The sequence below is a fragment of the Ursus americanus genome, chromosome 20 (genome assembly GCF_024610735.1).
Source record: "Ursus americanus isolate L20-20 chromosome 20, mUrsAme1.1.p, whole genome shotgun sequence".
Taxonomy (NCBI): Eukaryota; Metazoa; Chordata; class Mammalia; order Carnivora; family Ursidae; genus Ursus; species Ursus americanus.
In genome coordinates this window covers 2,623,283-2,639,134 of record NC_142146.1, presented here as the reverse complement: position 1 = coordinate 2,639,134, position 15,852 = coordinate 2,623,283, and the positions used below count along the sequence as shown (strand labels likewise).

The 15,852-nt window shown below is 37.7% G+C and overlaps 1 protein-coding gene across 6 annotated transcripts in view; it reads left to right on the top strand.

Annotated features, from left to right (window-relative positions):
* TOPAZ1 (testis and ovary specific TOPAZ 1) overlaps window positions 1-15,852 on the top strand; it is a 130,549-nt gene that overhangs the window by 45,676 nt on the left and 69,021 nt on the right. For all 6 annotated transcript variants that reach the window (XM_045798364.2, XM_045798362.2, XM_045798366.2 and 3 more), the window contains 5 exons: window positions 300-364; window positions 2,439-2,578; window positions 4,473-4,558; window positions 5,274-5,399; window positions 7,127-7,190. In XM_045798364.2, the coding sequence (XP_045654320.1) occupies window positions 300-364; window positions 2,439-2,578; window positions 4,473-4,558; window positions 5,274-5,399; window positions 7,127-7,190 (481 nt within the window). The remainder of the gene's footprint in view (window positions 1-299; window positions 365-2,438; window positions 2,579-4,472; window positions 4,559-5,273; window positions 5,400-7,126; window positions 7,191-15,852) is intronic.

The window sequence follows — 15,852 nt, the reverse complement described above, 5'->3', positions numbered from 1 at the left end:
TAAAGCTTTTTATCTGAATGAAAACAAATATAACTTTAGTTGTTCATAATAATTTTAAATGTTGGCTTAACTAAAGGCGATGTCAAAAGCTGAGAAAATTTATGATTTCTATTAATTTTTCTCTTAACAGTGGAATTTTTAAGTCAATATTATTTCAAATAATACAGAATTGTCAGTTGGCCATTATGCTAGTGGTTTAATGAACATCTAATACATTCTAAATAATCTGGTAAGCCTCGTAGCTTAATATGGAATACAGAAATATTCACTTTGACTTTTTAACCATAATCTCTTTACAGTATAGATTTGCAGAAAAGGTGACTATTAAAGAAGAAAAAGAAAATATTTTTGAAGTTTGCAAAAGGTCTGTACCATTTTTAATTATGTAATTTAAAAATAGTCATATAATTTGTGTTTTGAGTGTGTTTTTTATTCTCTGCTCTATGTACTTGGGCTACTATGCCTTAAGCCATACATGGATATTATTAATTGGTATATCAGATATACCCAGATGTCAGGGATGCTTTCAGTTACCTTAAAGCTGTGACAAATATTTTTGAGCCATTAAAATATTTTTTTGAGGAAGGAATAAGGAATAGTGATAAAAGAAAAAAGAATGTGTACATGACTTTTATGAAGGTAAAATGATATAAATCAGCTGACTATTGCAGTTTGCAGGTATCTGATGTGGTTGTGGTAATTAGTACTAAGAGTTACAGTACACTCACTAGAACATATGCAAATACCAAGCTTAGAGTTGGAGGACACCTTGGAGATCACCTGATCCTTCCTGCACCCCCATTTTGCTGATGAGGCAAGGTATACTCAGATCAGGTGACAAATGTGTTCAAGTCCTTTTACATTGAGGCAGTAGTTTTCAAAGTGTGATCCTTGTAGCAGTAGCATCAAGTGGGAACATGTCACAAATACAGATTATTTGGTCCTGTCCGTGACCTGCTGAATCAAAAATTCTGGAGATGAGGCCCATCAGTCTGTGTTCCACAAGGCCACTAGCTGATCCTAATACGTTCTCAAGTTTGAGAAGTACGAAGGAAGAGCCTAGGTAAGAATTAGATTGGCACAGAAACCCAGTTTGATCCATGACCATTTGAAATTTTAAAAGGGAAAAAATGATAAAAGTTAACTTTTTTTTTCTATTGAAAGCATTTTGCTTACAAATCAAATAGTGTCATTGCAGCCTCAAGAGTTTTATCATCAGTTTGGCTCTACCATAATGACCAGGAGTGTGACATTGGACAAGTCACTGCATTACCCCAAGCTTCAGTCATCCAATCAAAAACAAAAGAATTTTACTAATCTCTTCCCTCTGTAAAATTCCATAATTCTTATTTGTTCTGTATTATTACTTTTGTTTTGAGGAAGGTTATGTTGATTGCACATATTAATGATGTCCCAAGTTAGAAAGAGAAATGAATATCTTTATTTTCTGTGTAATTTTTTTTTAAGATTTTATTTATTTGAGAGAGCATGCGCATAAGCAGGGGTAGGGGCAGAGGGAGAAGTAGACTCCCCACTGAGCAGGGAAGCCTGATGCAGGGCTTGATTCCAGGACCCTGGGATCATGACTTGAGCCAAAGGCAGACACTTCACTGCTTGACTGAATGGACACCTGTGCATCCCCTGTGTAATTTTTAAGCTCTGTCAGTGCTACTAAGTTTGAACTGTTAGGAGTGTGGGACCCTCTTCTTTCTTACTATTTTTATTCTCCTCTGGCCCAGGGAACCCCAGCTGAAAAAGCTTATTAGAATTGTTTTTAAGGTAAAATATTATAGTATCAGTGATTTTTCTCCTAAAAACTAAATTCAATTATATCTATCAGTCAGCTTTGAGATACTTCCCACTCTCCCCCTTGCTTATTTCTTTTTCTAGATAAGTGAAATTCAAGAAAACTCTAAGTTTTTCTAAAATTGGGTATATAGGATCTCACATATTAAAATATAGTTGAAGCTGTTTAAGCAACCAAGAACAGTACATTTTTTATACCTTCTTCCCAAAGGAAGCTCTCAAGTACATGTATAAATTTATTAAATATACTTGTCCCGAAGAATAATTTATAATTCATTTATTTCATCGTACTATCAATAGAATAATTGGCTGATCTTTTCTGGATTAGAATGCTAGCTCAGTTCCTCCTCAGACATTTTGTCTGACATGATCAAAAATATTCTGCTCTAGTTTTAACCCAACTACCTTACTCCTACCTGTACCCCAGCCATTTAACAAGCATTGGTTTTCTATTTAAGAAGGCAAGAACACTTATTGAAAATACTGAAGAATCATAGTATGGTAACAATACACAGCATGGTGCATAGCATATACGTAGTGTGTTAGTTTGTGTTTCCACTTATTTGATTCTTATTACTTTAATGTTCTTAGAATAAACTTAAATTCTGCTTTTGGCTTTTCTGCTCACACAGTGAAGAGTCTAAAAATGCAGAGATTATGGTTGGTGAATGTCACTTAGCAGTACTGGCCCCAAAACCTCTGGGCTTGTCAGTGCCGCCTTTGAATTTAAGTGGTCATCAAGAAGACATGTTACTGAAGCCCTGGATGAATGGTACTGTTTTCTTAATAAAATTCTATATTTTGATAATATAGAAACTGGATAAGAGATTTTTTTTTTGCCAAAAACAAAAAAGATTAGAAAAATCAAAACAAGCCTAGAATATGTTAAGATTAGAAAGTTTGTATACCTTTACTTAGAACTTTTGATGGAACAGTTTCTTAAATTTCTGTATTTATGTGATAGCAGTAGTACAGATAAATTATAGGCTATACCTAAAATATTCATATTTTAGTTGAGTATTTTGGAATTTTATAATTATTTTAGAATTTGTGTCAGTTTTTTTGATAATCCATAATGCTTTGAACAAAATAAGCAAGACTGAAGAATGAATTTAGAAACAATAAAATTTCTTTGTGTAGCGCACCCCTAATTCTTCTGTACTTTCCTGTTACTGACTTCGTGCTGTCTGGTGTTGTGTACTACAGCAGCACGCCCAAATGATCGTGTGTTTTATCTTAAAAAGCCTTAACAGTTTTTATAATGAAAATTACAGCAAAGCTATGCAGCAGAAACTTAATCTTGTTCCAGATTCATCTGAATACTGCCAAGTGAAAAATGAAATTATTTAAAATAAACATTTTTATTTTTTTATCTTTAGAGAAAAACATTTCTAAATGTCCTAATTCTCCTTTTAAAAGACCAAGGGGTAGAATGCCTGGTGTATTTGTAGCTCAGGCAGCCATAACAAAATACCACAGACTGGGTGGCCTAAACAACAGAAATTTATTTCACACAGTTATGGAAGCTAGAAGTCTAAGATCAGGGTTCTGGCAGGATTCAGTTTCTGGCTCTCTTCCTGGCTTGCAGATGGCTGCCTTCTTGCTAAGTCCTCACATGGCCTTTCCTTGATGCATGTGCATGGAGAGAGAGAGCAACTCTCTTGATGTCTCTTCTTATAAAGATACTGATTCCATCAGATCAGTGTCTCACCCTTATGACCCCATTTATTTTTTATTTTTTTATTTATTTTTTTTAAAGATTTTATTTTTATTTATTTGGAGAGAGAGAGACAGCCAGCGAGAGAGGGAACACAAGCAGGGGAGTGGGAGAGGAAGAAGCAGGCTCCCAGCGAAGGAGCCTGATGTGGGGCTCGATCCCAGAACGCCGGGATCACGCCCTGAGCCGAAGGCAGACGCTTAACGACTGCGCCACCCAGGCGCCCCTTATGACCCCATTTAACCTTAATTCTGTGAAAGGCCCTGTCTTCGAGATTTTATTTATTTATTTATTTATTTATTTATTTATTTATTTGACAAAGAGAATGCATGCGTGCATGCGTACACACAAGCAGACAGAGCAGCAGGCAGAGGGAGAGGGAGAGGGAGAAGCAGTCTCCCCGCTGAGCAGGGAGCCTGATGTGGGGCTAGATCATAGGACCCTGGGATCATGACCTGAGCCAAAGGCAGACGCTCAACTGACTGAGCCACCCAGGCGCCCCAAAAAGACCTTATTTTCAAATAAAGTCACACTGGGGATTAGGGCTTGAACGTATGAATTTGTGGGGAGTACATAGTTCATTTCATAATGGGTTTGTCAGTTTTCTTTCCTTAGAAATTTTAATTGTGTATCATATATGTCTGTTTAATATAGAGACTGTCATTTGAATACAGTGTTCAGTGCTGCTGTATGAGGCTTTTAAGAAAGTATCTTCAGTTTAAAATGAGTTTAAAATTTTACATTTAGGCCTAGAAATACCTAAGGAGCAGCTAAGATGTAAGTCATTTTTTATTTCACAGGCACACACTGTAGCATCATAGTCAGTGAACTGAGTATGAGTAGTCCAAAGGGGAACTCGAAAGCAATAGTAGTGGTAATCCGTTTCATTGTTATGAAGGGCAGAAGCCACAACATGTTGGTGTGTGATGTCATTCTTAATCATTTCTAGATTTCAGATTTCCAGGAAAACATTATCTCCTAAAGCTGCAGAATCCTGAAACTTGTGAAATATTTAAGAGGGAAAAAAATGTAGGGGTAAGTCTTCCATATTTAAAAAAAAAACATAATCCTATAAAGCACATATTTTGGTCATATTACCCTATCATTTTTTAAAATTTTGAATGGCAGTTGGTGGTAAGAAGCAGAAAATGAGTAGTGATTCAGAGGATATTCACAAATAATATAAGAGGTTTAAAGCAGAAGGCTGGGTGGGTAGGATGGAGAGGGGATATCCAAAACAGAAAATATAGGATGAATAGTTACCTGTGGTGAAAGAGAAAGCTAGTGATTTAATTAAAGCAGTTTGTAGGAAAAGTTTGTTGTAAATACTTTGATTCTGTCATTTCTCTTTCTATTAATCAGAAAAGCTATGGAAAATTTGTGTTCTAAATAAATGCATCTGAAATATGATGCATATTATAATAGAATAACTTTTTATTATAAAAAGCAAAAGGGGCAGGTATATGAGAAAGGGGAGGGAATTATAAACTTTTAAAAACATATAAAGTAAAGCAGTAGTAACTTTGGAATATTTTATGTTGAAGGAAATTGCAGAAATTCAGACAAATCATTTTAAATTTTTTTCATTTTTTTTGAAAATATAAATTGGAGTTTTTTAATTTTAATCAAGTCAGCAAACAATTTGTCTTGATACTGTTTTGGGTATATAATATTTCTGGTTCCTTCAAATACTTTCTCAGTTGATTGTGGTGTTTTACAATTAACATAGAGAATTTATCTAATTTTCTAGGTGTTCCAGAAGTCCCTAGGGTTGATGCTACCCCATAGATATTGCAAATTTCATTTTAATACATTACGTGGCTGTGAGCGATCACAGTGCAAGTTTGCTCATGTGCCTGAGCAAGGGGATGAAAAGGTAAAATATGTAAAGTCTTTGAAGTAGAGATTGTTTTAATAATTATCTCAGTCATATGTTTTAATTCAGATTTTCTTTGACTCCTAGTAGCATAGATGAGCTTTGCCTGGTTTTGTGCTTTATATAAATGAAGTCATACAGTCTGTTTTTGTTAGTTTCTGGCTTTTTGCTCAATATTTTTGAGATTCAGGGGCGCCTGGGTGGCACAGCGGTTAAGCGCCTGCCTTTGGCTCAGAGCGTGATCCTGGCGTTCTGGGATCGAGCCCCACATCAGGCTCCTCCGCTGGGAGCCTGCTTCTTCCTCTCCCACTCCCCCTGCTTGTGTTCCCTCTCTCGCTGGCTGTCTCTATCTCTGTCGAATAAATAAATTTTAAAAAAATCTTTAAAAAAATATTTTTGAGATCCATCTATAGTTTTTACTTATTTACAAACATTTCTTTCTCATTGCTGTATAATATTGAATATTCCTTTGTGTGGGTGTATCAAAATTTATTTTATTGATAAATATTACTTTTGATTCATTTGGGTGGTAATTACAGTAGTGATGCTATCAGTGTTCTTCTGCATGTCTTTTGGTGAATATATGTACACTTTCTGATGGGTTATACTTAAAACTGGAATTGTTGGGTCATAGGATCTACATAGATTCAACTTTAGTTGACACCACCAAACAGATTTCCGAAGTGGTCTGCCAAATTACACTCTCACCAGCAATGTCTGAGAGTTCTGGTTGCTTCATAGCCTTACCAGCTCTTGGTATTGATCAGCCTTTCAATTTTAGCCAGTCTGGTGGGTGGGGAGTGATACCTTCCCTGATGATGACTGATGAAGCTGAGCATCTTTCAAAATCATTATTGGACATTTGGATACCCTCTTTTGGGAAATCCTAAATATTTTGCCTATATTCTATGGGATTATCTTTTTTTTATCTATCTTAAGAATTCTTTATATATTCTAAGTTCGTTGTTGGATATGTGTATAGCAGGTAACTTCTACTAGTGTACAGGTTGCCCTTTCACCCTCTTAAAAGTGTCTTTTGGTAAACAGGATTTCTTGATTTTTATGTAGTCCAATTTTGTCAATTTTTTATGTTAACTTTTTGTATCCTATTGAAGAAATCTTTGCCAAGATCTTTTGTTATTTTTCTTTAAAAGGTCTGTTGTTTTATCTTTGCATTTAGAACACTAAGCCACCTAGTATTGATTTTTGTTTATGATGTGAGAAAAATGTCAAGATAAATATTTTTTCCCATGTGGATCCCTAAGTGACCCAACACCATTTACTTTTTAAAAAAGACCATTCCTTCCCCCACTGTACTGCAGGGTCACCTCTCATATAAATCAGCTGATTACATATGAGTGGGTCTGTTTGTAGGTTCTCTGTTCTAATCTATTGGTAAATGTATTTATCTGCACCAGTAAATGTTATTTTTTAAATGACCTTAAATAAGGTTTTTTTAATTTCAAATATTCAAGGATTTCCTACTTCCCCAATTGCTTGCTAATCTTTTCTATTTCCTTGACTATTTCTTTGTCAGAGCATCTCTAAAAGGTTTCTGTAGTGAATTCGATATGCATTTCAAATTTGTGAGTTAACCTAACTTCAACTTTTTATGCCATTGCTTTAAATTCACTTAAAAAAATAGAATAAGCAGAAAGATAGGATAGAAATTTGTGTCTTTTTTATGAAATATAAAAAGGTAATGTTATGTTTTTCATTACTTGTAGGTTTGTATGGATGTGTTTAAGAAATATATAAGTATCAACGAGCTGTGTTTGCTACAACGTGCAGGTATGAGACAATGGAATGTACTATAAATTCATGAATGTGAGTGTTTCAGACAATAATGCTATTGTATCTTATAGTTTGAAAGTAAATTCAGTACTTTTAAGTATGAAAACTGAATGCCTTAAAGTGACTCTGAGGTCTTAGAAAGGATTAAAAGTAAGTGTGGTACTTTGGTTACTAAAAAAATTAGAATCTACCTAACAGTATAATTCTCTTACATACTAATATTTGCATGATGTAGAAATTTTATGTGTAGATGTAAGACAGAAAAAAATTGTTAATTGGCTTAAAATCTTTCTGAAGGGATGTTTCAGAAACTGGATCTTCCCTACTTCTTTATCCTTCACTTTTAACAGTTATCCCTTTGAGGCCAATGCACCATCCATACTGAGTTCTGTGCAGTTCCCTAAACAGGCCAGGCTCTGTTATAATATCAGAGCCACTTTTCCTGCTGTCTATCTCGGATGCCTTTCTTCCATCCATACCCCATAGCAAAGACTTATTCATCTCTCAAGTCTTAGTCATAGGAAATAGCAGATTGCTGATTGCTACTTCTGATCACAAAGGTGCAAAGAGACAGCAGCTATTACTGTCAAACTTTTCCCCATTGTTTTAAGCCCGTCTCCTTCCTGCTAAAGTGACTTCCAGAGGATTTAAAGGGCTAGAACCCTTTTTTTAAAATCCTTCCTTTCATGTTTCTCTTTTTCCCCTTTTGGGAGCCAGATCTTAAGAGACTAGGATATTCAAAAACATCTGCATGCATATATGGGGAAAACTAAAAAGTGACTGTAAGGGATAGGCTTACAAAAGACCTGATCTTAAATTTACACTTCAGGCTGGTCCCCCCACAGAACATACTACAATCAAAAAACAAAAGCAGTAACAAAAACAATAAAAAAACCCGGCAAACCCTGGGGACGGGAGAGAATCTGAGCTCTGTAGTTACCACATTATTAGATTCAAATGTCCACTTTCAACAAAAAGTCCTAAGGTATACAAAGAAATAGGAAAAAGTACACCCACTCAAAGGAAAAAATAAATCAATAGAAACTATCCCTGTAAAAGATCTAAAGGCAGGTAGTTGAGACAGTGACCTCAAAACAACTGTCTTAAAGATGCTTAATGTACTAACAAAGATAGAGAGGAAATAAAGAAAATGATGTATGAACAAAATGGAAATATCAATTAAGAGATAGAAAACCTAAAACAGGTCTGGTTCCAAGATGGCAAAGGAGCATGAGACCTAAAGTTGGTCCCGTCCCAGGAGTTTGGCTAGAGAGCTACCAAACCATTCTGAATACCTATGAACGCAACTGGAGAACGAAGAAAAGAGTAGCAGAAACTCTATGAACAGAAAAGCGACCACTTTCTGCAAGGAGGAGAAATGATGGTGGAGGAGTAGGGGACCCCTTTCTCAGCTGGTCCCCTGAGTCAAGCTGGATATCTACCGGACCATCCTGAACACCCATGAAATCAGCCTGAGACGCAGAAAGATACATCTGGATCTCCACAAAAGAACATCTCCAGCACTGAATATTGAGGTACAAAGCAGGGAACCGTGAATCTGCGCACAGATATCAGAAGATAAATGGAAGGGGGAGGGAGCCAATGCACTCGGGCGCCAGGAAGAGGTAGCCACCTGCACTGGGGAGCGGGCCGGACTCGCAGACCAGCACCTGTGAGAGAGCAGACGAGACTGTGAGCCTGGGAACGCTCATGAGACCAGACTGAAAATCGGAGCTCCGGAGTGCTCGTTGGAACCCAATTAAAGCCAGGAGCTCGGGAGCACGCACGTGTCCAATCTCAAAACCGGAGCTCTGGAGCGCACACTCGAACTAGACTGAAACCCAGAGCTCAGGAGCGTGTGCGAGACTAGACTGAAAACCGGAGCTCCAGAGCGCTCACTGAACCTGACTGATAGCGGGAGCTTGGGAGCGCGTACAAACCCAGACTGAAAACAGGCGCTCTGGAGCACGCCCGAACCACACTGAAACAGGGAGCTCGGGAGCGTGCACGGGAACTGGGGGTGGCTGGCGGTGTTAGAAGCACAAAGGAAAGAGACTTGCCAGCCCTGGAAGTGAGGGCTGGGAGAGCAGCTGTAGGGCGCACAACCCAGGACGCTGCAGGGTTTTTAGCAGCACCGACAGAAACAGTTAAAGTGGCGAAGAGAGCTCAGTGGAGAGTGGACTGTGATCTCTCTGTTCTGAGACAGAGACTAGGACGTGGCCTATGCTGCTCTGACTCTCAGAAGGGCCACAGAAAACCACCAGAGACAGCTGCCAGAGAACAAAAGCCCAGAAATACCAGCTCACATTTTGCCCATCCCCATTCTACCTTGCGGGGGACAGGGGTACTCACCCAAACAGGATTGCCTGAGTATCAGTGCAGCAGGTCCCTCCCCCAAAGGCAGGCTGAAAAATCAAGAAGCCCACATCCCTAAGGTCCCTATAAAACAAGTGCACACTGCCTGGGTCCTGGTCAATAATTTGGGCTCTGGACATCCCCGCAACCTCTCCTCATCAAATGACGAGAAGGAGAAATCCACCCCCAGCAAAGAAAAGATAATGAGACGCTGCCACAGAACTGATGGATATGGATATAACCAAATTGTCAGAAATGGAGTTCAGAATAACAATGGTCAAGATGATGTGTAGACTTGAAAAAAATATAAACGAAAATATTAACTAGAATATAGAATCTCTAAGGGTGGAAATGAGAGCAAATCTGGCAGAAATTAAAAATGTTATGAATCAAATGCAGTCTAAACTAGACACTTTGATGGCCAGGGTAAATGAGGCAGAAGAACGAATTAGTGAATTGGAAGATGGGATCATAGAAGAGAAAGTTAAAACAGAAACTTGGCTCAAAAAAAACCCAATCTCAAGAATGTAGATTACAGGAGATTACTGACTCAATGAAATATTCCAGTGTCAGAATCATTGGCATCCCCGAGGGGGTGGAGAAAGAGAGAGGTCTAGAAGAAATATTTGAACAAATTGTAGCTGAGAACTTTCCTAATCTGGCGAAGAAAACAAGCATTTGTGTCCATGAGGCAGAGAGGACCCCTCCCAAGGTCAATGAGAGCAGACCTACATCATGTTACATCATATTGCAATTTGTAAATATTAGATCCAAGGATACAGTATTGAAAGCGGCCAGGGGGAAGAAAATCCTCACATACAGAGGGAAAAATATCAGAATACCGTCAGACCTGTCTAGAGAGACCTGGCAGTCTAGGAAGGGTTGGCAGGGTATTTTCAAAGCTCTATGAGAAGAAGATGCAGCCAAGGATCCTTTATCCAGCAAGGCTGTCATTCAGAATTGATGGGGAGATAAGGATCTTCCAGGATCAGCAGAAACTGAAGGAATTCCTAACCACCAAACCAGCCATACATGAGATATTATGGGGGGTTCTATAAAAGTAAAAAGGCCTCAAGAGTGATACAGAACAGAAATTTACAAACTATAGAAACAAAGACTTCACAGACAACATGACATCATTAAAATCATATCTCTCAATAATTGCTCTTAATGTAAATGGCCTAAATGTTCCCATAAACACCACAGGGTTGCAGATTGTATGAAAAGACATGACCCATCCATTTGCTGTCTACAAGAGACTCATCTTGAACCTAAAGGTCCATCGAGACTGAAAGTGAAGGGATGGAAAACCATTTTTCATGCCAGTGGACCTCAAAAAAAAAGCTGAAGTAGCAATTCTCATATCAGACAGATTAGATTTTAAACTAAACACTGTTGTTAGAAATACAGAAGGACACTATGTTATTAAAGGATGTATCCAACAAGTGGATATGACAATTATAAATATCTATGCCCCCAACAGGAGAGCAGCTAGATACACAAGCCAACTCTTAACCAGAATAATGAGACATATAGATAATAATACGTTAATAGTAGGGGACCTCAACACTCTGCTCTCAGCAATAGACAGAACACCTAAGAAGAAAATCAACAAAAAAACAAGAGCTTTGAATGACATACTGGACTAGATGACCTCATAGATATACATATAGAACACTACACCCCAGAATAACAGAATACTCATTCTTTTCGAGTGCACATGGAACTTTCTCCAGAATAGACCATATACTGGGTCACAAAACAGGTCTCAACTGAAACCAAAAGTCTGAGATTATTCCCTGCATATTCTCAGAACACAGTGCTTTGAAACTGGAACTCAATCACAAGAAAAATTTGGAAGAAACTCAAACATTTGGAAACTAAGAACCATCCTACTCAAAAATGATTGGGTAAGCCAGGAAATTAAAAATCAGTTTAAACAATTTTTGGAGACCAATGAAAATGAAAACACATCAGTCCAAAATCTATGGGACACTGCAGAGGCGGTACTAAGGGGAAAATGCATAGCCATCCAAGCCTCACTCTAAAGAATAGAAAAATCTAAAATGCAGTTTTTATATTCTCACCTCAAGAAGCTGGAGCTGGAACAGAAGAACAGGCCGAACCCACACACGAGAAGGCAGGTGATCAAGATTAGAGCAGAGATCAATTGAATTAGAAACTAGGAGCACAGTAGAGCAGATCAACAGAACCAGAAGCTGGTTCTTTGAAAGAATAAATAAGATCGATAAGCCACTGGCAAGACTTATTCAAAAGAATAGAGAAAGGACCCAAATTAATAAAATCATGAATGAAAGGGGAGAGGTCACAACCAACACCAATGAAATAGGAAGGATCATTAGAAACTTTTATCAACAGCTTTATGCCAATAAACAACCTGGAAGAAATGGATGCCTTTGTGGAAACCTATAAACTACCAAGACTGAAACAGGAAGAAATTGATTATTTAAACAGACTGATTAATTATGAAGAGATTGAAGCATTGATCAAAAACCACCCCAAAAACAAGAGTCCAGGGCCTGATGGATTCCCTGGGGAATTCTACCAAACATTCAAAGAAGAAATAATACCTATTGTCCTGAAGCTGTTTTTAAAAATAGAAACAGAAGGAAAAGTACCAAAATCATTCTGTGAGGCTGGTATTACCTTGATCCCCAAACCAGGCAAAAGAGCCCATCAAAAAGGAAATTACAGACCAATATCCCTGATGAATATGGACGTCAAAATTCTCAAGAAGATCCTAGCTAATAGGATCAAACAGTATATTAAAAGTATTATCCATCACGACCAAGTGGGAGTCATCCCTGGAATGCAAGGCTGGTTCAACATTTGCAAATCGATCTGTGTGATAGATTATATCAACAAGAAAAGAGTCAAGAACCATATGATCCTCTCAATTGATGCAGAAAAAGCATTTGACAAAATACAGCATCCTTTCCTGATTAAAACCCTTCAGAGTGTAGGGATAGAGGGTACATTCCTCAGTTTCATAAAAACCATCTATGAAAAGCCTACAGCAAATATCATTCTCAATGGGGAAAAGGTGGAACCCTTTCCCTTAAGATCAGGAACACGACAAGGATGCCCAGTCTTGCCATTATTATTCAACAGAGTACTAGAAGTCCTTGCAACAGCAATCAGACAACAAAAAGGGATAAAAGGTATCCAAATTGGCAAAGAAGAAGTCAAACTGTCTCTCTTCACAGATGACATGATACTCTATATAGAAAACCCAAAAGAATCCACCCCTAAACTACTAGAAGTTATAAAGCAATTCAGTAATGTGGCGGGATACAAAATCAAAGCTCAGAAATCAGTTGCATTTCTATACACAAACAATGAGACTGAAGAAAGAGAAATTAGGGAATCCATCCCATTTACAATAGCACCAAAAACCAGACGTTACCTTGGAAGTAACTTAACCAAAGACGTAAAGGATCTATATTCTAGAAACTACAAATCACTCTTGAAAGACATTGAAGAAGATGGAAAAATGTTCCATGCTGATGGATCGGAGGAATAAACATAGTTAAAATGTCTATGCTACCCAGAGCAATCTTCACTTTCAGTGCCATCCCGATCAACATACCAATGACATTTTTCAAGGAACTGGAACAAACAGCCCTTAACTTTGTGTGGAACCAGAAAAGGCCCCAAATTGCCAAGGAATTGTTGAAAAGGAAAAACAAAGCTGGGGGCATCATGTTGCTAGATTTCAAGCTATACTACAAAACTGTGATCACAAAGACAGCATGGTACTGGCACAAAGACACATAGACCAATGGAACAGAACAGAGAACCCAGAAATGGACTCTTGGATCTTGGGGAACTAATCTTTGACAAAGCAGGAAGAAACATCCAGTGGAAAAAAGACAGTCTCTTCAATAAATGGTGCTGGGAAAATTGGACAGCTACATGCAAAAGAATGAAACTTGACCAGTCTCTCACACCATACACAAAGATAAACTCCAAATGGATGAAAGACCTCGATGTGAGACAGGAATCCATCAAAATCCTAGAGGAGAACATAGGCTGCCACCTCTTTGACATCGGCCACAGTAACCTTTTTCATGACACATCTCCAAAGGCAAGGTTAACAAAGGAAAAAATGAACTCGTGGGACTTCATCAAGATAAAAAAGCTTCTGCACAGCCAAGGAAACAGTCAAAAAAATGAAGAGGCAGCCCATGTAATGGGAGAAGATATTTGCAAGTGACACTACAGATAAAAGACTAGTATCCAAGGTCTACAAAGAACTTCTCAAACTCAAGACGGGAAACAAATAAAAAATGGGTAGAAGATATGAACATACTTTTCCAATGAAGACATACAAATGGCTGACAGACCTATGAAAAATTGTTCAATATCATTAGCCATCAGGGAAATTCAAATCAAAACCACCTTGAAATACCACCTTACAGCAGTTAGAATGGCAAAAATGGACAAGGCAGGAAACAACAATGTTGGAGAGGATGTGGAGAAAGGGGATCCCTCTTACACTGTTGGTGGGAGTGCAAGTTGGTATAGGCACTTTGGAAAACAGTGTGGAGGTCCCTCAGAAAGTTAAAAATTGAGCTACCTCTGATCCAGCCATTGCGCTACTGGGTATTTACCCCAAAGATACAGACGTAGTGACAAGAAGGGCCATATGCACCCTAATGTTCATAGCAGGATTGTCCACAATAGCTAAATTGTGGAAGGAGCCGAGATGCCCTTCAGCAGTTGACTGGATTAAGAAGATGTGGTCTGTATATATATTGGAATATTACTCAACCATCAAAAAGAATGATTACACAACATTTATAGCAACATGGACGGCACTGGAGGAGATAATGCTAAGTGAAATAAGTCAAGCAGAGAAAGTCAGTTATCATATGGTTTCAATCATTTATGAAACATAAGAAATAGGAAGATCGCTAGGAGAAGGAAGGGAAGAATGAAGCGGGGGTAAACAGAAGGGGGAATGAATCATGAGAGACTGTGAACTCTGGGTAACAAACTGAGCGCTTCAGAGCGGAGGGGGTGGAGGAATGGGATAGGCTGGTGATGGGTAGTAAGGAGGGCACGTATTGCATGGTGCACTGAGTGTTATATGCAAGTAATGAATCATGGCACATTGTATGAAAACCTGGGGTTGTACTGTATGGTGACTAATGTAACAAAATAAAAATTATAAAGAAAGAAAAAAAAAGAAAACCTATAAAAATCTCAAGAAGAATCTGGAGCTGAAAAAGTACAATAACTGAAATGAAAAATTCAGCATGAGGATTCAAAGGCTGATTTAAGCAGGCAAAAAATCAGCGATCTTGAAGATAGGACAATCAACATTATCAAGTCCAAGGAACAGAAAGGAGAGAGATTGAAGAAAAGTGAACACAGCCTAAGGTACCTGTGTGACCCTGTTAAACGTATCAATATACACATTGTAGGAGTCCCATAAGAAGAGAAAGAGAAAGGGGCAGAAAGAGTATGTAAACAAATAATGGCTGAAAACTTCCCAAATTTGATGAAAATCATGTCCAGAAATCTCAGCAAACTCCAAGTAAGATGAACTCTTAGAGACCCACACCAAGTCACATTATAACCAGAGTTTCAAAAGACAAAGAATCTTGAAAGCAGTAGGAGAGGAATAAATCTTCACATCCAAGGGCTCTTCAATAAAATTATAAGCAAATTTCTCATTAGAAATTGGAGGCCAGAAGGCAGAGGGCCAATATATTCAACATGCTTAAAGACAATTTCTGTCAACCAGGAACCCTATATTCAGCAAAACTGCCCTTCAAAGATAAGAGGGAAATTAAGACGTTTTTCAGATAAACAAAAGCTGAGAGAGTTCATTTCCCCTAGACCTGCCCTGCATGAAATGATCAAGAGAGTCCTGCATGGTGAAAGTAACTCATGGTCATGTGGAATAATAAGGATCTCAATAAAGGTAAATACATGGGCAGTTGTAAAAGCTAGTATTATTGTAACAATAGTTTGTAACTGCTATTTTGTTTTCTACATGATGAAGGAGACTAATACATTTAAAGAAAAACGTTGTTATTGTTTAAACTAGTTATTGCAAATTTGGTTAACTCCAAATCCTCCTTTTTATATAATTTTAGAGAATTATGCATTTTTAAAAAAACTATTAATATTTTGGGACACAGTATATAAAAATGTAATTTTGTGACATAAGCAACTGAAAAGAGTAGGGATGGAGTGTAAAAAAGCAGAGTTTTTGAATGTTATTGAAGTCAAGTTGGTATAAGTTCATATTAGAGTGTATGACTTTAGGATG